This window comes from Carettochelys insculpta, chromosome 5, assembly GCF_033958435.1.
Source record: "Carettochelys insculpta isolate YL-2023 chromosome 5, ASM3395843v1, whole genome shotgun sequence".
NCBI lineage: Eukaryota > Metazoa > Chordata > Testudines > Carettochelyidae > Carettochelys > Carettochelys insculpta.
Window position 1 is genome coordinate 82,930,875 of NC_134141.1, and position 24,392 is coordinate 82,955,266.

At 41.1% G+C, this 24,392-nt stretch overlaps 1 protein-coding gene across 1 annotated transcript in view; it reads left to right on the forward strand.

Annotated features, from left to right (window-relative positions):
- The window catches only part of MCCC2 (methylcrotonyl-CoA carboxylase subunit 2), a 78,233-nt gene extending 54,350 nt beyond the window's left edge, over positions 1–23,883 (forward strand). Inside the window, exons 11-17 of the mRNA XM_074995414.1 lie at positions 880–952; positions 1,181–1,261; positions 6,434–6,496; positions 6,694–6,850; positions 7,389–7,503; positions 16,738–16,823; positions 23,496–23,883. Coding sequence (XP_074851515.1) covers positions 880–952; positions 1,181–1,261; positions 6,434–6,496; positions 6,694–6,850; positions 7,389–7,503; positions 16,738–16,823; positions 23,496–23,613 — 693 coding nt within the window. The 3' untranslated portion in view covers positions 23,614–23,883. The remainder of the gene's footprint in view (positions 1–879; positions 953–1,180; positions 1,262–6,433; positions 6,497–6,693; positions 6,851–7,388; positions 7,504–16,737; positions 16,824–23,495) is intronic.
- Positions 23,884–24,392: the final 509 nt, after the last annotated feature.

Here is a 24,392-nt window from a genome sequence, read left to right on the forward strand (position 1 = left end):
TCACCTGGAGTTTCGTAGTGGGGATCCAGGCCACAGCACACCACCATGGGCTCAGATGGAACATCCCCCAGGCCACTTCCTACCTCAACCTCCCTTGGTGCTGGGTACCATTCGGCTTGGTCAAAAAGTTCAGGCAGGTGGGTCTCCTCCAGGTAGGTAGCATTCGGCAGGTCTGGCCAGTCGGACCTCTCAGTGTCATTCGGATAGTCCACTGGGGGCAGGACTGTGGGCTCTGGACGGTCAGAGGACTCAGCACTGTGGGCATCAGGCAGGACTCCTGGACCATGCTCACCTGGGACCCCAGGGTAACTGGCCACGGGCAGTCTCTCTGGCCCCGGCCACGCCTCAGGGGAGGGGGCCAGCCGCAAGCGCAAGGGCCCCGGTAGATCTGGGAAGTTGGGGTACTGGTCAGTGGCAGGCTGGGCTGCGGCTGCCAGGCCTGGGCAGCTGGTGGGTGGCTCTCACCGGCCCGCCTGTCGGCGCTGTGTCCCCAGGAGCCTGGTCAGACCCCTCTGCCCTACTTGGAGGCCAGTCTTTTAATGGGCCTCGAGCCCCACCCCTGGTCTTTGTGGCCCCAGGTGCTGCTCTCTGAGGGGCGGGGCACAGGTGTTCCGACTCAGGGCCCGCCCACCAAGGTCTTGCAGCAGCCTCCTCTGTCTCCGAGTCAGGGGGAAGCCACTGCACCTCGCTACATTCTGCCATCAAAATAAATACGTAAATGAGGGTGCTTGATGGCTTCTAAATGGAATGCGTGGAGGGTTGAATCCCAGATGACAAGTTAACTGTTAAAATACTCTGTCTTTCTAAAAAAAAAAAAAAAAATTAAGTGCTAACTAAAATAAGGAGGGGAGCCTAATTTTCTTTATTTTTCCCCTTCAGGTCATTGCTAGAATTGTCGATGGAAGTAAATTTGATGAATTCAAAGCCTTATATGGGGATACATTAATCACAGGTATTTAGCACATATATTTTAAAAAATATTCTGTTGATATTTCTCCCAGTTTTACATTTTGCTGGTCTTGCCTATTGCGCTGAAATTTCAAGCTGTTTAATAGTAAAGGTTTTTCTTTCCTTGAAATACATTTGCTATCAAGAAAATAGTATTAGCTGTTCCTTTTAGGGAGAAATAAATGTCGTGAAAATGCATAACTTTTGTTGTTATTTTTTTCTCCCTGTTCAGGATTTGCTAGAATTTTTGGTTATCCAGTAGGAATTATTGGAAACAATGGAGTTCTATTTTCAGAGTCAGCAAAGAAGGCAAGTTTAATGTGCATTTGAGCCTCTTTTCAAATTTGAACTGAATATTCTGGCTGAGAACGAAACTTTTGAACTGGAATGTCCACGAGGAAAAAATAGTCTTTTACTGAAATGACTGAAAGACTTGTCTGTCTGGCTATCTGATATGTACATAAAATAACCAAAATTCTGTGAAAGTAATTGACTTTGTTTTATAGAAGGTGATGTTTCCATAACTGTTTTAGGACATCATGAGAGGAAACTATATTTACAAGAAGTGCAATCAAAGCTGGGTGGATATGAAACAGTTGAAGTAGTAAATTCTAAAACATCTACCTGTTAAAGGGAAGTCAATAAAAATGCTTTGAAAATAATTGTTAGATGAAATTCCAGACCTTTAAATTGAAGTGATACAGTAAATCACATTTTTTCTAGCTATTGCTAAGAATTCATTCTCAGTCAAAATTTCTAGTGTATCCTTATTTCTCATTCAGATACACAATTTCTTATCTTACAATAAGTTTGCTTTTCACTTTTCTTTGGTGATTCCTGAAATTAACTAAAACATATATATATGATATAAATGTTTACATCTTCCTTACACTTTTGATGCAATGTACTTTTGTTCCTTTTTCTAAAAGGAAAAGTGTTACTTTGGTAAAGTGTTGTAAATATGTTGTTGCTTTTACACAAGGTTCAGGGAACAGAGAGGCACTTTCAATGAGAAGATGGGTATTGGATGTTCTAGCTAACTTAAATATGGAATTCTGGGTACTTTAAAGAAACCAGTAGGAAGGCCAAACCAAATTTTTGTTTCGGTGTAATGGAGGGCAGTAGTAATCATATATCTTGGTCTCTTTTGGTGAGAAAGTTAGTGCAGGAAGACTGGGAGAATAAGAGAGTTTTGGGGAGAGAGTTGAAGACAGGAAAAGATTTTGCTTGGCTCCTAGATGGCATGAAACAAGGCACAAAGTTGAGCTGCATTTAATGGGGAATACTTTGAACTTTAAGGGTTGCAATAAATAAGACCATTTTCTGGTGACACTTCTTTTCTACAGCTTTCTGCAGCTTGTAAAGACTTCATTACCCTTTTATGTCTTCAGTACTCTCTGGTGATTAGTATTGCAAAAGCTTTCCTATCAGCAAGAAAGCTAGGGAATGCTTTTTCTCTTTCCCCCTATTATTTCCTCCATGGGACACCATAAGAGTAGTTTATCAACCTAAATAGGGTACATGTTCAGAACAATGGAATGATTGTTCAGAATCATCCCTTGTAACTTGGTGGTAGCTCTTAGCCACTTCAGTCATCTGACCTGCCCAGCTCATATTCTCCTGTTCAATGGCAAAAAACTTAATTAACACAGACCTATCCCTACGCAGTAACTGATAACCTTCAGAACATCAAGTTCAGCACAACTCAAGACTTCTGAAACCCAGGAAAATAAAGAGTTAAAGTAAATGTCCCTACTACCTCTGTTCTGCACTCTGGAGCTGGCAATAGCTCCTGAGAATTATCTTCCTTTACTGTGTGAGTTATAGGGCACTAAGTTGGAGTCAGATGGTGCAGTCACAGGAAATAAGTAAAAAATCTACAGCAGCATCATGGGTAAATGTTCAAATTTCATGGGCTGTGTGCAGCCACTGAGACTAAGATTAACAAGATATCTGAGATCCCAGAACATAAAGTGGTTAGGGAGAGGGGCTCAGTGTCCTTCATGGGGATCAGGCTGTCCCAGATCCCAGTGCACATACAGAAGTGAAGAATTCAGAGCTGACATCTCCCCCATTAATAAACCCTGAACTTCCTGTGCTTCCCATTCATCTGAGTCCCTTAAATGATCTTCCTTGCACAGTCACCCATTCCTACTTGTCCCCTCCCCACAATATCCCCATTCCTTGCTGCAAACTCAAACTTTTCTTGCATCTGTAATTGCACCTCTCCCCGCCTCATGAACATTCACATGTATGCTTTTTTTTTTTAAATTGTTGCATCATCTTCTGAATATTCAGCTGCACTCAGATTACATTTCTCTCACCTCAAACCAAAACACCAGCAACCCCTCCAGCACAGCTGGACAGAGGCAGATTTTGTTGTTCATCGCTCTCAGATTTCTGCCCAGCTTATATTTCAAACTTCAGAGCTGTTAAAATCTGTGAACTCAGTAAGAGTTGTTGATGCTTCTTCTTAGTTTCTCTCCCAGTCTCAGCAGTGTGTTCTTGATACATGACCCGAGCATGCCTGTTCTAAGCTCCCAGCCAGAGGGGCAGGGATTCTCCAGATCGTAGTTCATCTGGGGACATACAGGGAGAGGATGCTCACCTCCAGAAAGGCAAGAGTCCTGCAGAGCCATATTCACATAGGGACGGGAACAGCAAAGTTATCTTATATCCCTGTAGATGGTCCTGGAGCACACATGGGGATGGAGAGCAGGGGTCAGAGACCATGGAATGGCAGGAACCCTCAGATTCAGTCTCACATGGAAGGTTAGGAAGAAGAACTTAATTCCCCCTGGGAATAAAAGTTCTCCTTTGACAGAGGCAGACTGGCATATGCCTGCTCTTTTTTTAACTGTAGATTTCTGCTGTTGGTTGTCCTTCAGGGAGCTGGATTAGTTAGGATGACAAGAGAAGCTCTTCTGTAGGTTGAGTAATGTCTGCATTAAAGCCATAGAGTGGTGCAGCAGTAGGTAAATACAAGCCCATAGTTTGCCTAACTGGAGAATCAAACTTTCTTTCCAAAATGCTTTAAGTTGATTTTCTTCAAAGGGATTGTGGTTTCCATGCACTTCTGTTGCGGTAACCCTCAAGCATCTGAGATCCTGGTGTGATGCTCTGAGCCCTGGTTTGGACTCTGTATGTGTTGCCAGAACATGTCAACTTTAAGAAAAGCTGTTTTGTTTGTTGGTTTGTTTTTGTATGTGCTGTGTCTTGGGAACCTCTTTTTCAGGTGGCCCCAAATTTGGATTTCTCTCTGCTTCCCCAGGAGGCACACCAAATTTCAAGGCGATCTGATAAACTATAGAGATTAGTCTCGGAGAGGTAGCTGTGCTAGTCTGTAGCTTCACAAAAAATAAGCATCCCCATAGCACCTTAAAGACTAACAGATTTATGTATTAGGTAATGAGCTTTTGTGGATAAGACTCACTTCTTCATTCGAGTAGTATCTCTTTCTACCGAATAAATAAATCTGTTAGTTTTTAAGGTGCTACGGAGCTGCTTGTTTTATGTGTACAGATGAGAGCATTTGGAATAGTCAAACTGCAAACACAAAGCTGGTATTAACCTTAACTATTGGCAGAGCTGTTGTTCTCCATTTTTTTTTTTATTAAGTGAGACCCTTGCTTTATTTTTATGTTAGTCTGTACAACATGTTATTTGTCCTCTGAAAGGTCATAAATTGATAGTGTGTGCATTCTCCATTACATTGCTTTTAACAGTTCCAAAAATATGCAGACCTGGCCTACTGTGGCTTTTCCCTACAGCAATCATTAGTCTTACAAGCGCTTTTGTGTGAATTACTGCTCTTTTGTCCTCCTTTGCTAGCAATTAGAGCTTATTAGGATTTTGTAAAAAGATCAGGATTTTTTCAGTTGCTATAGCACACCTCAGGGGTTTATAGTCTGTCATTAATTTAAACACTATCAGTAGAGGATAAATAAGGTTTGAAAATGAAGGGATAACATGTAATATTGACTGAAAAGCCAAGTCTTTCAGTTTTCTCAGGTTTACATTTTCCAGTATCAGTATGAATACCTGCTTCATGCCCTTTCAGTTTAATTTTTACTCTTATCACAGAATAGATTTTGTGTTAACAGACGTAAGATTTTTCCCCCTCCCAAATATTGCAAAGTCACTTTAGCTTACTTATTTTTTGTGGTTTACCTAAGAATGTAAACCATGTCATTTTCACATGTGATAAAAAGTAACTGTATGTAACAGGCTGAAAATCCTTGGCAGTGATTCACAAGCATAAATAATTTTGTGGACTATGTCGCTACTTTGATGCTTTATAAATACACTGTTTTTGCCCTGCCTCACTGATCTTGGCCATGCTCAATATGTGAGCTAGTGGGTTCTTTGTTCTTCTGACCTGCTGTCCAGGTGGGTCAGCAGTTCAGTAAGTTTTTCAAGTTCAACCGATTGTGTGGGATTCCTCAAAATGTAATGTTTTGTAACTGAACCCTGGATCACCCACTGAACAGCCTGGCCTTTGGAAGTACTATGAGTGGGACAGAGAGTCTGACTGATTGCTGAGGAATATATTACCATTTCTTCACTTTGTAAAACAGCCCTCCACTAGAAAATGAGTTAGAGAGTGAAGAAGAGCTAATAAAGACAACATTTCTTCTTTCCTCTTTGGAAATCATGGAGAAATTGAGTATTTCAAGGGTTTGGAAAAATAATAAAGGTAAGGCACTGAGAGTTTGGGTAGATTTCACTAGGAGTGTAAAAACTAGGTTTTATTCACAACTGTGTGTTTCATCTGTTCATTTTCCATTACAAAAACCTATTGAGTTCCACATCAAACTCTCTGGTTCCTCAGTGTCAGATTTTTATCAGCATATTGACCCATTCAAGATGGTTGAGAGTCCCTAAAACTGTGAATGTTCCTATTTCTATATTGTAATTGTGTCACTTGATCTTTGAGCCTACACATCATTCACTGCCTCCTGTTTCTGTTGAGGTCATTGGAAGTTTTGCTGTTGATTTCACCAGGAAGAGGAGTAGGTCCTGCCTCCAATGAGTCCCCTGTAGCAAGGGCAACATTTTGGGAAGGCAGGGGAGGCAGCAGCCTTGCATACTGGGATGCTGCTTGCTCTTCCTCCTGGTCCCCTGACTATCAGGTAGCGAGAGGAAAGTATGCCGCTTGTTTGCATGCCCCTCACTCCTGGCTGGTGAGGGGAGGGGGCAGAAGAGTAATTCACGGGATCTGTGCACTTGTCCCTCACTCCCCAATAGTTAGGGGATCAGGAGAAACAGCAACGGTATCCTGTGCGACCACTGCTGCCCGCCCTCCCGAAATGGCAGCCTTGCACTGTGGTGAAGGGGATAAAGCAGGGCTTATCCTTCTTCCCACTTAAAGCCTCTGGCAAATTTCCCATTGGAAATAGTGACAGTAACATCCAGCAGAGTGACTGCAAACACCACTTCACTCATTCATCTTTTAACAGTTTGTCTTTACTCTGTTTGCAGGGAGCTCATTTTATTCAATTATGTTGCCAAAGAAATATTCCTATTGTGTTTTTGCAAAACATCACAGGTGAGTAAACTAATAACTAGCTAATAGACTTGGTTGCTAGTCTTTCACCTATGGGTGCATTCTCTGTATCTCAGTTGCTCAGAAACCTGCCTGTCTGAACCTACAGGCCTATTCCCATCAATGATTAATAATAATTTAAGTGCTGTGTGGCCAGTATTTAGTAACTGAAAAATTTTGTTCACCTTAAAATATATTAGGTTTCATGGTTGGTAGAGATTATGAAGCTGGAGGAATAGCGAAGGATGGGGCCAAACTGGTAACTGCTGTAGCCTGTGCCAATGTACCTAAAATAACCATAATTATTGGAGGGTCCTATGGTGCTGGAAACTATGGTATGTGTGGAAGGGCATATAGGTAAGTCTCACTCCTGACTGTAATAGAAAATAAAGATTTTTTTATGACTTTCTAATCTCATTACCCAGAAATCAGTTTTAACTCTGACAAAATTGTCCCTTCTCGGTTTAAAAAGCACCATGCAGCCAGTGGGTGCAACCAGATGACAATAATAGCTGTAGTGGAGATTGTTAGGCTCATTACTTAACTATTCTTAAAGTTTAGTGGAGCAGGAAAGTCTCAGGAAGATAAATGTCTAGCTTTTTAAAAACAAAACAGAGCTAGGTTTTGTTTAGATTTATTCGCAGAAGTAGCGCTTATTTATGTGAAAGTCCCATTGCCTGCAGGGGTCTGTTTGTATGAGAAATGTTTGTTGATCGACCCAAATGTTTTGTTCATTCTTTAGTTTCGGTTTACATAGTTCAAATAGCACTTTTAGAATAAATCCTGTCAACAAAGATAACAGGGTTGTTCACTTCAACAGTGTACTTTGTAATTCTGTGTACAAAGCTGATCTTTGTGATTTTGTTTTATGTTTGTTTATTGTTGTATTTTTCAGTCCAAGATTTCTTTATATCTGGCCAAACGCTCGCATCTCAGTGATGGGAGGAGAACAAGCTGCAACTGTCCTGGCCACAGTAACTAAGGACCAAAAAGCAAGGGAGGGGAAACAGGTACTGTCACTCTCTTCTGCTCACCTTTGGGCAGATCTAGGCAAATGCAAAATGAAAATACAGACATTTGGTCTATTGCTTGTACTGTGGGCACCATCATTCTCCTCAAATCTTACACTATAGCTGGCTCACATTGTAATACCTTTGCTTTGACCTGGTACAGTCCTATCACACAACCAATATAAAATGTTCATGGGATCTGTTAAATGGATTAAAAGTTGAGAGTGAAGTAGAGGAGACTAGTAGGTGACCTATGCTCCATGCGGAGTACAAGGGTTAAGTAGTAGTAGTAACTCAGGAGTGAGCAAACTTTTTACATCAGGCCCACTTTTTGGTCCTGCAATTAGCTGGGACCCCCACCCCCCAACCTGTGGGCACACCACAGGAAGGGATGCAGGGGGGTGCTCAGAAAGGGGTGGGATGCTCAGGAAGTACATACTAGGAGGCTCTTTGGGGTACCCTGAAGGGGGAGGGGTGCTCAGAGGGAGGATCTCAGGAGGGTACCAATGGGGGACCCCAAGTGGATACCTTATCAAGCTGGGAACTCCCCAGCTGCCCCCGCCACTTGATTCAGGGCCTCTGTGCATTCTCATTGGCCCATCCAGGTGGGGTAGGAGGGGGGCATTGGCAAACAGCAGCGGTAGAGGCCTCGTGGGAGAAAGGATAGGGCTGGTGAGGCAGTGGAAGCTGAGGGAAGTAGATGATCAAGCTGCGCCCCCCCAACCCATGCCCCCCATTTTGTGCACCCGTGATCTAAGGCTGTGTCTACGCTATGAGATAAAATTCAAATTTCAAGGCTTTAGCTCAATATTAAAACATGACTGTCTTTACATGTAATACTGTTAACTCAATATATTGAGACATAATACCGATTACAAAATATCAATACTACGGGGCGGATATGGTGTCTTCTAGAGTCCTGGGTTTGAAGGCCTTGCAGATAGAGCAGTGCTCTCAGAGATGAGTCTCACTGAGGCAGCCCAGACAAGCTTTATGTGGGTCACTTTTGGGCATACGTTTGCCACATTGAGAACAGTTTTTAAAACCCAGAGAGCCAAGCATCACCTGGCTCCGAGGCGCCGAGGGGGTTAAAGGCACAATTTGCCTACAAAGATAACGATCTAAACTATTTACAACTAATTAAAACAACAAAAGCTACCAGCAGACTCTCACCAAGAGTTAAGCTCCAGCAACCGACAGCGACAGCGTGGGGAGAAGGAACTGGGGGGGGGGGGGGGGGGGCGGGCAGTGCATATATGGGTGGCCATACGGGCGCCACTCCAGGGGGTGCTGCACCAACCCTAAGGCTACTGGCTAGGGCAAAAAGCTTCCGGCAACTGGGCATGCACGTGGCACACACCCAAATTGGAACGGACACGAGCAACACATCTCGAAGAACACCAGTTACGGAACAGGTAACTCTCTCTTTTGTGTGGTTAGTGATGCAGTGAGTTCTGGGACAGTGCTTGGAATTCCAACATGAAACACCCACAAGCAGCTGGGGCTAAGACATTGTGAGATAGGTACTCACAATGCAGTGCTTACGCTATCGCACTTTCACGGGGTAATGGGGACGTAGAGATTTGACACAGAAAATAGATGGGTCGAATTTTAAGAAGCTTTGTGGATACTTCATTCAAATTCATGATATTGAGGTTAAATATTTGAATTTATTAAATATCAAATTTATCTCATAGTGTAGACGCAGCCTAACTGATAAGTCTGAGCGTTTAGGTTTAAATGGGAAATGTTCATTGAGCATTTGTGTTTCAAGTGGGGTCCCATAGGGATCCGTTCTTGGCCTCTGTTATTTAACATGTTTATTTATTACTTGGAAGAAAACATACAACATAAAATCGTCACTGATACAGTTTTCAGATGACATGAAGATTTGAGGGAATGATAACAAAGAGGTCACTGATTCAGTGTGGTCTAGTTTGCTTGGTAAGTGGAATGCAAGCAAACAGTTTGCATTTTAGTATGGCTAAATGTAAAAGTGTACATTTGGAAAGAAAGAATGTGGCCCATAGTTACAGGAGAGAGAATTCTATCCTGGAAAGTAGAGACTGAAAAAAGTTGAAGGTTGGCTAGTAAGCTAAACATGTGCTCCCAGTGCAATGCTATGTAGGGCTAATAGAGTCCTGGAATGTATAAACAGGATTCTTGAATAACTACAGAGAAGTTACTTTACCTTTTGTAGGCAGCACTGATACAACCACTGCTAGAATACTGTGTGTCCAGTCCTGGTGTCCACAGTTCAAGATGGATGTTAAGTCAGAGATGAATTATAAGAATGATTAAAGGGTTCGAAAACATGCTTATGGTTGTAGACTACACTCTTTGAGACTGTTTAGCTTTATAAAGAGTCTACTAAAGGGTGACTTGATCAGTTTATAAGTACCTATGTAGGGAACAGATATTTAATAATGGAATTTTCAGTCTAGAGATAGGTAGACTATGATCTAGTGGCTGAAAATTGAAGCCAAATGAATTCAGATTGAAAATAAGGTGTACATTTTTAACATGAAGGTAACCATTCGAACAATTTACCAAGGGTAGGGGTGGGTTTTCCATCACTGATAATTTTTTTAATCGAGATTGGATGTTTTTCTAAGAGATAAGCTTGAGGGATTTTGGAGAAGTTCTATGTCCTGATTTATGCAGGAAGTCAGACAAGATTATCTCAGTGGTCCTGTCTGGCTTTGGAATCCATAAATCTGACACTTACTGGTTTACTCCTCGTGGAATTCAGCACCGAAACATTTAAAATGTGCACAATATTTTAAAATTCTACAAAATTCTGCATATTTTATTTGTCAGAATAATGCAATATAATCTTGTCTGTTTCAATTATTTTTGGTCATTTATTTCAAAATACTTATCAGCAAATATGTATCCATAACACAGACAACAAAAAAGATTCAGGAAATGTTTTTTGACAAATAGATTCCTTACTAGGGATATTACTGTGGTGATCTGAGTAATAAGTCATTTAAACTACAGTACAGAACCATATTTTTGATTCCCTGCAGGAGCAGTGGAAAGGCTTGAGGGAGTCAGGAGGAGTTAAGGGAGAGGAAAGTAAATTGCTGAGAAGGAGCCTGGGTGTCAACTAGGAGGGTTTGTGGCACTTGGGTGGGAAAAGTGTGAGACGTGTTTTTTTTATGAGGGCTCTTTTGGTAGGGGGACCAGGGGAGAGATTGTTAAGGAGCTTCTTCATACAGACCCTGGCTGACCCCTAGCCTCTTCCATTTAGTCGGGCACATCTGCCCATGTGTCTCTGTTCCCATATCCAGACAATCCACTGCACCTGTGAAGACCTATAACACTGCTCCAGCCCCATGTGTGTCTGCACCTCTTTCCCTCCATGGCCGAGTGCCTCCGCTTCTATCCAAATCCTGCCTCTGTCTGTTCTCCCCACTAGCCCTTATGAGCCCTTGTCTGACCCTGCCGCTGCATCTCTCAGTCCCTGTCTCCTGATTTGGCCACAGGCGCTGTGAAGAGCCTAAGCTTCCGGTCTTCCTTCACCAGCTGTGAGCTGCACCTTTTGTTCGCTTGCCGCAGTGCCCTCTGCTGAAAGCTAGTGCTGTTCGTGCTCCACTTTGCCCTCTCGTGGACAAAAGGTGCAACTGCAGCAACATTTTGGCAGAAGCCTTTTTCTGTGAAAAATTAAAAATCTTCAGGGTTCATAAAATATGCACATACGCAGTAGTGCAGAACTCCCCCAGGAGTAACAGTTTAAGGCTTCTGTTGATGCCACTCAGTGGCGTGACTATCAGGTCATGTTTATAAAATGCTAGTGCTTGTGTCTTCCGTAAAGCAAGAACGTTATTAGTGACTTGCTCTTTTTCCACTGGCTTAGGCGACATTTTTCTGGTTATCTGTTTCCTTGGGCCCTAGGGTCAGATATTCAGTTCTGCCTCAGCTTAGCATTTGGAGATTCCCCCATTGTGGGAGATTTATGAGGGATAATTGAGAGCACAAAATATTTCTTTGCAATTATGTTTGCAGAGGGAAGTTTCATGGGAGGCTGATCCACCAGCATATTATCTAGCACTTCGGCATTCTGAAACCACTACTAGAAACAGCGGAGTGTTCTGCAAGGGACCCTGACCTGATGTCACCATTTTTATATGAAATTTGTGGTGTTTAAATAAACTTGTAATTGTTTTGATTTAATACATAGGCAAAGGACTTGGAAAACACCACTCATGACTGTTTTTTATTTCTTATAGATATGTCAGGACATCTTGATCACTAATATAAAATGGAGATTACCTATAGTTGCCATGGAGATGGAATGTGTTAGAAGTGAAATATCCAGTTCCTGTGTGTTACAGAATAGGTTGAAGTCAAATATAGAGACTGGATATTAATAATGATGCAGAAAATGGACATGGTTTTTAGTTATTAACGTTTCCTTATCTATTAAATTTGTATTTTGCATTAATGTAATTTTATTGTAATATATCATACTCAGGAATTTTCATTGTACATAATCAGGATACTTAGGCTTGTGGATTTTATCTGCCCATCTGCTTAGCATTCCAATTATGTATAGCCTGAATACTTGGGCTGAATATGAGTAAATTGAAATTCATGTCCCTCTCATTGCCTCAGTTTTCCCAACTGTAGAATTGAAATGATATCATGAAGAAAAGTTGTGATAGTGATTTAAAGTTAGTTTGTAAAATGTTTTGAGACCCTCAAATGAAATGTGTCAGATGTGTGTGTGATTGTAGTTAAGGAAAGCCAGAACTTTGTAGTTATTAACATTTAGTTGGTGCCAAATGCTGTAGTTGCCTTGCATGGCTTAAATTAAGAATGTCAGCATTACAGTAAGAGGGAAAATATTCTCTCTTGCTGTTTGTTAGCTTGGAACTCAGGGCAGACATCCTAGTTGAGTAAAGCACTTGAGCATGTGCTTGAGGTCCACCGGGGTAAATGATTATATGAGGTTTAGGCCAGCAGAGAATCTGAACCATTGACTTTAATAGGCCTGTGCACATATTTAAAATTAGCCAGCAGCCAAGTGTTTTGTTGGGTCAAGATCCACGTTGTCGTGAAACAAGTGCCCAAAGAAGAGCATCTTACATGTCTTCCTGGAAGTGGCTACGTTGATCCTGACCCTTAATGAACTCCAGTCATGTTGGCTCAAGAGAAATAAAAATATTTTGGGTTGACAGTAGGGATATACATCTCAGCTGATCCAGCAAAGAATTTAAACACATGCTAAAGCTGAAATGCAGGAGTAGTCCCGTTACCTGAGGTTGAAGGCGCAACATTGATTTATTATAACTGAGAATTTAGCTAGACATTTACATTTAATGAAAGCTTTAAAAGATTGTTTTAGACCCTTTATACCATGTGAATAGCTTGCAGTGACAGACTGGGACTCTCTGTCCAGGTCTGCGCAAGGGGTTAAAATCAATTTAAAGTACACAACTCCAGCTGTGCAAATTGCATAGCTGGAGTCGACATACCTTATATCAATTTTCTGTGCCATCCCCCCATAGTGGGCAGTCACAGCCCTCTTCCCTTACTCCTTCTGACTGCAAGGAATACAGGGTCAGCAGGGGCACCCTCAGCATTTGACTTAGCATGTCCCTATTAGATCATTTAAATTGAACCCTGAAGGACCTTTGATCTCTGGGGGTTTGACTCTCTGGTAACTGTAGACAAGCCCTAAAAACCTGGATTGGCCAGGGCAGGATTTCCCTACTACAGGCAGGGTAAATGATAAGCTGTAAAGCTGCATGCCAAGCATCTGCTCACAAGCTGTAGTGCAGCGCTGGGCACAATACAGCCTGAGAGCTGGATCCGGCCCGCTAACCCACTGGATCCAACCTGCTGGCTCAGGACTTGTCTCAGAAGAGAGTTCTGCTCTCCCTACCTGTCGCGCCCTTGCGCACCAATCAGAACAGCCCATGCAGGGCCCTGTTTTTCTGTTAACAGCTGCAGGCTGGGGCAGGGAAAGATGGACGGTTGTTTAAATTACATTGTGTCTGGAATAGTGCAAGGGTAGGAGGGTGCAAAGGTGGCTTAAAGCAAAATCTCAGCTGAAAGAGGAGTTTGAAACCTGGCATATTTTACCATTTCTATCATTTTAAAATAGCTAATCTCAAATTTCAGCACTAATGTCATGAATACATGAGTAAGAAGCACCTGAAAATGGAGCTTTTTAGAAATTTTTGACATGGATTAGGATAGAATTGTTTTATTCTTTTGTACCCCAAAATTGTAAAGGTGATTAGTTTAATGCATGCTGCTAGGTAGGCGAAGTTGAGACTTGTGGGCAGAGTAGGATGAAAAATGCCTGGAGATGGTTTCTGCAGGGTAGTTCTTGCTGTTTTGGACCTAGGATATTTGAGAGGCAAGGTGGATGAGGTAATATTTTTAATTGAACTAACTTCTGCTGTACCCAACAGTCTTATGGCACCTTAGAGACACATTTATTAGACCATAACTGAGAGAAAGCCGTGCTAGTCTATATACTATCAAAACAAAAAAGCAGTCAAGTAGCACTTTAAAGACAAACAAAATAATGTATTAGGTGAGCTTTCGTGGGACAGACCCACTTCTTCAGACCATGAGCTTTTGTGGGCAAAACCAACTTCCTCAGATGAAAAATGGAGAGGAAAACAGAATCCAGGATTTATATGGCAGGAGAGGAAAAAAGTGGGGTTACCTATTGTTAGTAGGACCAGTTAATGATGCAAATTAAGTAAGAAGTGTCTCATTCCTCTGAATATCAAATGTGGGGAAATTAAAATACTTAAGATCTCTTTTCAGGCTAAGGTTGAACATGTTAAACTTGTAAATTAATTGTAGTTCAGATGTCTCCCTCTGTAATCTTGTGGTAAAATTCTTGTAGAAAAATGGCTACTTTTAAATCCCTTATTAAATGTCCAGGGAGATTGAAATGTTTCCCTTTAACTTCTGTTGGTGAGAGAGACAAGCCACACACAGCTATTCTTCAGGTCTGGGAAAAGCATGAGCTCACACTTCCTGTAAGGTGGAACAGATTCATTAACCTAAGTAGTTATCACATATTCTAAGTGACCATTTAAGGTAGAGCGGCATGTTAACATCTCTACATTCATAGGACACATTTGAGGAAAAAGCCTAGAACAATTATAATCTTACACACCTTCACCCCCATAATAGCCATCCAAAACAGAAATAAGTACTGGAACCAACTGCAACTACTCCACAAATCACAGATTGTAACCACCAGGAAAAAGGCTCCCATACCCAACACACAGCCAGTACACGACACCCAAATTTCATCACTTTGTGAAGACTACCACTCACTGGAACTGATTTGTGCTCTCTGAGACTGAGCAACTGTCTCACCACAGAACCTTATACTAAAATGTAGAAAACTGGAATGGCATATCTATACTTACTGGAAGATTGACAAACTGGCAGTCAATCTTCCAGTGTCCGATTTAACACACTAAATCAAATGCTCAGAATGTCACCATCGACCAGAGTACTCTTAGCAGTCACAAGGAGTAAGGGAAGTTGACGGGGGAGTTTCTCCCATCAACCTCCAGCTGTGGGAATGGTGGAAGAATCGATTTAAGATATGCTGACTCCAACTGCACAATTTTCATAATTGGATTTTTGTATCTGAAATCAATTTTTCCCCCCTAGTGTAAACGTGGCCTAAGAATTCTTCCATTGTCTCTGTCTCAAAGAATTTTTTTTCACAATGATGCCACCACTCACAATAATCTCATCCCCTCCATCAAGCATAAGAAAAAGGAATCATTTGACTGGACTTCATAGAGTAGATGAAACCAAGCTCTTGATCATTGCATTGATTGCTTCAGGGGAGAAAAGAAAAAGTGAAATCTTTGAAAAACATCTCTCCACTGCCAAGAGGGATAGCCATCCAATCCCTGGAATCTAATCACCGCATAATGATCAAACCAGCAGAAAAAGGTGATACAATTGTAGTCCTCAACTGTGATGCTGCGTTAAAAGAGCCCAACTATGTGACATCGCCTACTATAAAGAACAGAAAGAAGACTGAGCACCATATTTTACCCAAGAACTTGAGATTTCAAATCCTTCCCCAAAGAAGTCCAGGAGAAATTCTATAAATTCATCACCCACGAAGCTGCTCCAGGGACTTTCTACATGTTTCCCAAGATACACAGACATGAAAAGCCAGTTGGACCCATCATATCTGGCATTCTTACTGAATGAATATTGGGACTCATATAAATCATCCTCAAACCAGTCACCATGCTAAGGGACAGCTTCTTCTAGTACACAGCTGACTTCCTCCACAACTCCACAACATTAACAACCACCCGCAGAACATCATCCTTTCTGCCATAGATGCCACTTCCCTTCTACACCAACGTCACTCACACCAATAGCATAGCTTCCTGCTTCAGATATTTACAGGGAAATGGACACGTCCCAAACAACATACAAGCTCATACATTCCCTCCTCACCCAAACAATTTCATGTTCAACAGGAAACTTTTTCTCCAAACCAGGGGTACAGCTGTGGTATTAGGATGGCTTCCCAACCTCTTCATTAGCCACCTTGAAGAAGGATTTCTGAACAGATGCATCATGCAGCCAGTGATATACCTGAGATACAACAATGATATTTTGATCCTTTGGCCAGACACTGAAGTTCCCTCATAGTCTCACCACAACTTCATCAGCGTCCACTCACCCATTAAATTGTCTCTGGAAAACTACCATGTTAGTATCAACCTTCTAGACAACACAAACAGGTTCAGCAATGGAACACTGCAGGCAATCATAAGCAAGAAATGCACAGCTCACCACACCTACCTTCATAGGTGTGGTAACCACCCCAAACACACCAAGAAATCGGTTAGCTACAATCAAGCACTCAGGTACCACAGAATATGCTCCAAGAAGAAAGTCATGGATATATGCCTTAATAAACTTAAAACGATCTGCACCAAACAAGAGCATTCGGCTTTGCATGTAGCTGTGATGCTTGGAAGTATTGTTCCAGTCATGAAGAGGAGCTATGTGGGGCTTGGAAGCTTGTCTCTCTCCCCAGCAGAAATTGGTCCAACAAAAGATATTACCTCACATGCCTTGTCTCTTGAGATAGTTTAGTAAGTCACTTCTTGGCTGATATTTGAGGTGGGTATCTTATATCATTGTGGAATGTTGGAATTTTGAACAATTATTAAATAGACAGCGTCCAACTACTCACTTTATTCCTTGCAGTTATCTGAGGCAGATGAAGCAGCTTTGAAGGAGCCGATCATCAGGAGGTTTGAAGAAGAGGGAAACCCTTATTATGCCAGTGCAAGGTAACATATAAATGAAGAACCAGAATGTGTTAACAAATTTTAGATCTCAGTGCTGAACAGCAGACCAGTTTTATACGTTTTAAAACAATCTGGAGCAAGGGTTTAGTTCGGTTTCCATGTAATCCATTAAATGCAATCCAAATTATGGTTCCATCTACAGTAAACTCTTTTATATCTGGCAGATATTCAAATATTCTGGGCAATAGAGAAGTATACCTAGCAAGGCATAACACCAAAGAAAAACCTAATTAGATATTAAGAAACAAACAAAAATGTATGCAGAGTACATTATTTGCCAACAATGGTATTGTGCATTGTAAACGTCTACTGTATTTATTTGTATTTACTTTCACTATATGGTACTTGGTATATGGAAAAATGTAACTAAAATTTATTTATGGTTAAAATGCCAGTTATTTAAGAGCTCCAGATGATAGAATGCCGGGTATGAAAGAGTTTACTGTATCTTGTCTTTGACAGCGGCCACTATGTATGCTAAAAGAAGGTCCACATTAATATGTTTGCCTAACACTGAGCACAAAATTTTTCGCTATTTTGAATGACATAGTTAGGTTAATTTTTAGGTGTAAACCAGGCATCTGTTTTCATTTCTACTGTTCCTAACCATGCTCTACCCTCCTTCTTCCTTTTTGTGGATGTATTTTACTGTTGTATCCTCTCTCCTTGTTCTCAAATTCATTAATAATCATGTTCACAGCTTATAAAAAGAATTGTACCACAGTTTACAATAAGTGTTATTCCACAATGTGATAGTCTATGCCTTAAGTCTTATAGGTTCTGTTTAAATAGCTGGCTAGAACAGGACTATATCCATAACTCCTAGTGTCAGCTTTCAAATCTCTACATAAAACGCGAGAAAAAGATATGAGCAAATTACTCAACAATGGCTCCTACACCATACCTTAAGTGAACAGTTGTCTACTGTATAATTTTTAATGGCAATGAACCTAACCACTGTATTTGTTTTCATCTTTTGTTTATGGTAGTAAATAATTGAATAGATTTGAATAAAGATATAGACTGTACGAAAAGTTAGAAAAACATTTCGTTTTTGTAAATCCCCACATACTTAGAATTCCTTTATTGCAGATGCACACTGTCGTCAGAGATGAATTGCAGTTAGGAAATTGTAAATGTGATCTGTTTAACCACATTAATTAAAGTTTAACAGATTTGTTTAAAAATGAGAACTGATTCCTCACTACTACTCTCTATCCATATGTCAGCTCCTACTAATAATGCAGATACAAAGCAATCTGTTGTTTTTATTTTATTGCCAGGTTAGTTTATTATTTATGAAGTCATAAACTGTTCCTGAGTTGTATTGATCAGTGACATGATGGCTTGTATGCCTCATCTCTTTTTTACCCAACTGAAGCTTTGTAAGGTATGCCCCGAATATAGATGGTGACTTTGGACGAGGTCCTCAGCTGGTTTAAATCAGTGGCTCCATTAAAGACCGTAGAACTAATTTGGTTTGTACCAATTGAGCATCTAACTCTATTTCATTCTTACAAAGCCACATATTGATCCCTCAGGCAGAGAGAAAAATTACGGTAGTGATTTTCATATTTTGTAATTGGATTGTAAGCAGTAGAATTTTTCACTGAAATAATTACATTAAAAATTACAGTCAAGGTGTCTGTAGTTAGACTGAATCTTTAATCTGGAGGGGAAAATGAACTCTCTGATTTTGTTAATTTGTTCTTTTTTTGACACATCCATGGGAATCTCATTCATAATCACTTTGTTTTGAGGATGGAAAAATTATTGGATTTATTAGGCGTGAACCATGTGTACAGTTATGATGTAAAAAACAAGACAATTTCCTCAAAACAGCCAGCAGCCCATTGTTAATATTTAGAGCAATAGTTCCATATCAGGAGAGGGTTTTAAATATAGACTTAGCACACACATTTTTTTCAAATGATGTTTACGTTCTCAAAAGCATCAAGTGTTTAGCTGCCTAGCTTGTGATGTCTTCAAGGGTGCTCAATACTGTGTGAAAATCAGTCTTCTGCAACTTGGGTACCTAAAATAACGTTATTTTGAAAATCTAATCCCAAAACCATATTTGGATACCAAAATAAGTAGCCTAATTTCAGTGGGATCTGAGTGCTCATCCTTTAAAAAAACAACAGAAGCAAAACCCTAAAAGCCCTAAAAATCTTCACCTAATTCTTTAGTATTTTTTGTTAAGGAAATACTTTGCCAGAAAGAGTTAGGAGCATCACAATTGTAAAATAAGACCAAACGCCTCATCCAAACGACGTGCTGCTGTAGCTCTTATGTGAAGATGCTACATCAGTGGGAGAGCTTTTCCTTTCAGTGTAGTTTCTCTCTTCTGGGAGAGGCGATAGCTGTGTCAGTGGGTGAAGCTCTCCCTCTGCCATAGCACTTTGCTCAGGGGTGGATTTTTCACATCATTGAGCAGGCTTGCCAACCGACAGTGTAGAAAGCAACTGCCCAGGGCCTGGGGATACAAAAGGGCCTGGAGCTTCCAGCTGCTGTTACTACTATTGTGGCAGTGCTGAGGACTGGCTGTTCCAGCCCCACACCTTCTAGGGGTGTGGAGCAGGACCCCTCCTACTGCCTGTTCCAGCTGCCCAGTGAGGCTGTCAGGCCTGCCATGGAGCAATGTAGTTCCACCCAGGTAAGTCTCTAATATAGGCTTGGTCTGACATGCTCAATATACATGGTCTGGGAGCCCTCAGTTTTCACCTCTTCTTTTTTTCTTGTGGGAAGAATTGGGCATTTTTCTAGGGTTGTCTTCTGCCTGCACCCACTATTCATACAGTTCCTGTCATTGTTTGCTGAAAGCTGCCTCACTCTTTGTTTTCCTCAGTAAGATCTCAGTTGGGAATACTGGACTAAGCTTTACTCTCCTATTTTTGCAGTTTGGTGGCCTTGTCCAGTCACCAGTGATACTAAATATTGTTACAAGCAGTGCAGAAATTGACATCTCCTCTGCATGAAGTAGGATACAGACGATTGCTTACAAGGCCTTTGGGGCAGTCTGCCTGCAGTCCAAACTCCTCGTCCCAGTCCCAACCCCAGAGTCTGCACCCCCAGCCGGGGCCCTCTTTCTCCCACACCCCAACCTGAAACCCTCGGGTAGACCCCTCACCCCCCCATACCCCATTATTTGCCCCAGCCTGAGCCCCCTCCCACACTCTGAATCCCTTGGTCCCATCCCACTAAGTTTGTTATGTGTACCAATATGGAAGCAATTTGTCACACATCACCTCCCTGCTGGTGTACATGAAGAGTTTCATTCTGCATGTGAGTGGAAAAAATTAGAGGGCAAACCCAGGTAGTCAAGTGAGAATCAACTCAGCCAAGTGCTGGGCATCAAGTCACGAAATCAAAACTGGATTCTGCCAAACCTAGCTTTGTCTTGTACTATCAACCAGCAAGATGCCTGCAATAAGGAAAATGGGGTTGTAGGTGGAGATAATGCCTGGATGCATTTTGATTGCTCCATGAGACAGGCAGTGTTGAATCCTCATTGCACTGTCCTGTTCGTAAATGTGTGTGAAATTATACAGTCTCTGTCCATGCTCTTGGGGCCTGATTCAAAGCCCACTGAAGTCAACAGGGCACATTAAACTGACTTCAGTGGGTTTGAGGCCCTTGAGGAATTAATTTTGGCAAGAAAAAAAAATTGCTTTTATGGTCTTAAAATGGAAGCACGTTTCCCTATTTACTTTGTGTGTGCAATTTTGCTTATAAATTATAATTTGTTATCTTCAGAATGTCAATATACTTCCCCTTACTTGCATTTTCTAATCACATTTTTAATCAGTTGTCTGAATAGTGCCTTTCACTGTGAACAGTCTTAATTAACAAGAGTCATTAGCCAGCTCCCTTTTTAATGAGCTATATTAATCTGCTTACAGGTTTCCAAATGGAATTTAATCAGTTTACGTTGTAACAAATTACATGGGCCATTTTCTTTTTGGTCTGTTTGTTTCTTTTATTTAGAGTCCTTGTTCTGAATATTTTAGGAACATAGATGTGAGTCATATTCTAGCAACGGATTTTTAAAGGGGTGTTTAATGTTGTGTCCCAATATGGAAGACAGTTTTATAAACAAAGAAAAGCAGAACATAGAGTTGATCTCAAAGGCAATCTTTATCTTATAGAGTGTAAAATCTTTGAGGCTGTCAATAAAAGCTAGTTTGTCATTACAAAAAAACAAGTATGCTATTAAAAATGTGTTAAGTTTTGAAATGTCTTTATTACAGAACTAGCTTTTTATATGGCTGGCCACCTGAGGTTAATTGCTTTCAGCCAGCAACACTTTCTTACTATCACTTATCTCACAAAAATACAGTTACTTTAAACCTATTTAAAATTGAATGAAATCTTTTGAATTAATTTATTGCTATACTAAAAGACTGAAACATCATAATACCAAATACAGGTTGCACCCCCTCAAATCCTGTACGCTCTTGTCTGACAACATCCCTGAAGGCCACAGATGTTTCAGGATGAGAGAGTACCAGGCTGGGGCTATGTGTGGGGCCAGGAGATGGAATCAGAGTCCCCTGGCTGCCCTGTGGCAGCTGGGGAGCAGGGGCTGGTGCCCCATGGCAGCTCCGGGACACCTAGATTGGGGCCAGAGTCCTGGGGGGAAGGAGGCTAGAGCCGCAGCAGTCCCAGGCGCTCAGGGCTATCTGGGGACAAAAGCCCTGGATCTCCCCTCATCCAGCAAACTCTCTTGTTTGGGACCTGTCAGGTCCTGACCATGCCAAACAAGGGAGATGCAACCTGTAAAGGCACATCTCAATACTCTGGTTCCTTCCAGCGGGACCAAAAAAACCTGCACCTATCAGAAAATTGAGATGAATGAGCAGTTGTAACAAAGAGAAATCACTCTATAATGTTACATTTTATTATCCTTTTAAGATTACGAGGAGCAGGAGGACTGAGAATTTGATCTCACAAAAATAGTTCACTGAGCTATCCCAATGAATATTGCACTGTGCCAAGAAACTAAGCTGATCAAAATTTAATCAGGTTCCAATGGCTAATGAAATAAAATTAATCCATTGTTCTGTGAAATTTTGTGGTGAAAACTGCTGCATTGCTCTTGGTAACGTATTCTGTGATGTTAAAAATGTTGGCAATGTAGATCTTAGATTACAATCCCAATGACATTTTCTTATACAGGAGTTTTATGCATAGATATGAGACATGCTCATTGTTCTCAGAGTTTAAAGTCTGACTTAACTTCCGTTGAAGTCAGTGGACACACTCTCATTGTGCCCAGCCCAGGGAGAGCAGCAGGGATGTGACAGGGGCTGGGCTAGGGCTGGGCTGCTTGCTCCCGTGCCACTGTGAGCTTAATGGGGGGCAGGCAGGGCATGGTTTCCTAGCCCCAGCAATTGGGAGGTGTGCGTTGTAGAGGAGCATCAAGGCTCCCCTTGTGCAGTGCCCTGGGAGGACGCTTACTGATCCAGAGGCAAGCAGGCTCAGCAGCTCCATCTCCATGGGCCCACTGCTTTTTTGCTGCGGCTGCTTCCAGTTGTCATTCTGCGGAGTTGCTGTTCCCTGCGCTCACTGCCTGTAGTGGTGAGTCTGGAGTATGTCAGCCCTCCTCTCTGTGTCCCTCCCTCCCTACATTCTGGGAATCCTGGGATTCAGGCATGTCCCACTTTCCAGGCACAATCAAACCCTGACCTTGGTTTAAGTTAGAGTAAGAGGAAGCTGTATGCCAAATTTCGTGGTCATAGGTCTGGTGGGTTAAGAGTTCTTGAGCAAACATAGCACCGAGAGGAAGGCAGTCAGACAGACACAGTCTAAGATATATAGCAGACAGAGTACATTTGGGACAAGATGGAATTTTTTGGGCATTGATCCTGCAGGCAGCCTCATGTGTACCCAACTTCAGTTGGGCTGCGTGCATACTTAATATTAAGCCATGGCCACGTTGTCTGTCCATTTGAGGGGAGCAGAGTTAGTTGTTTGGAATTAAGAGGGGTTTTTTGTTACTTGTGGTGTAGCTTTATGGATTCATAGCTTTCAGGGACGTCACTATGGTACAGATTAATTTACAGCTCTTTAGAAATAAACTTCAGTAAAGAAGATTAGTGAAATAATTGTTGGCAATCCATAAAATTAATACTCCAGCAAGTTAAATCCTTGTGCTTTCATAACTAAACATCTTGAATTGACAGCTAAAGCTAAGCCAAATAACATATATTAATTACTTTTTAGAACAGAATTACCACCAGGATGGGGAGTCATTTTCATGACATTGTTGTCTTTTTCCATTTATTTCTTTTTTAAAATTTTTTCTCTTGAATTGAAAATACCAATTTTCATGCCATTTTCATACTGAAAAAATAGTACGAAAAATCTCAGTTAAAGTAGGTAGAGATTATCCAAGTAATTTATTTGGAGCTGTGTATGCTTACATCTAGAAGACGAACTATGCAAATAAAGGAGTAAGCATGAAATTCTTCTTTGTTGCCTCAACATAAATTAAAAAAAAGCTCAATTGTCTTAAATCAGAATTTGTCTCTTTTTTAATCTGGCCCACCCTGCCCCCCAATAGAAATATTTATTTACTGTTAAGTGTCAGAAAGCCTCTCTCTTTTAAACTGTTAATATTAAATCTTCTTTTATTGCTTGATCTAATTTCAGATTATGGGATGATGGAATTATTGACCCTGCTAATACAAGACTTGTTTTGGGCCTGAGTCTTAGCGCAGCACTAAATGCACCCACCAAGAGGACAGAATTTGGAATTTTCAGAATGTGATTTAAGAGCACCTGACATGCTTATAATCAAGTTTAAAGATAAAATGTACACAACTAATTGAGAAAAGTTCATACTTTGTTCATATATTTTTAATATAACAATTTTCACACCATGCTTTAGTGGTTTTCAATTATATTCTGGGATGAGTGCATAAGTTGCTTCTGTAATAATCATGCATTTGAGTGAATAAATTTTAACTGTCAGCATTGATGTTTCTCAGAGAGTCACTACCATAATCTCTCAGTCATTAAAATTATGTCCATGAAATGAGTTCTGTTTCTGTTTGCCCTTTCTTAAGTCCACATTTTACCTCCAAAATGTTGACGTTGATGTTGCAGTGGGAGAAACCGCACCCTGCTGCCACAGGTGCTACTTCTCTACAAATAGAATTACTGTGAAGACATCCTTTGGGTACAAGACTGCATAAAATTGCATATTGTATACCTATTAATCATCAACAGTCCAGTTTTTGGGCTTGTTTTTTTTTTATTTTAATCTCTAGCAAAAACCGTACTTTTGTGTATTCTCACTTGAAGTCAAAACAGTGAACAGTTGATATGATGGACACAAGCCAAGTTGCATTATACCAGTTGGGGGAGAGAGCAGTGGCACATTGGAGACCGAGAGACTTGTTGAGTTCTCAGTACTTTTGAAAACTGGGCCTCTTGTTAGGTGTCTAAAACCCTCTTCCTGACAGTGTGGTTCTCATGGGTAATTGTGGGGCTCATCACTCTATCCACGTGGCTCACAAGTCCAAAATTTAAGCCATTAATCCATTG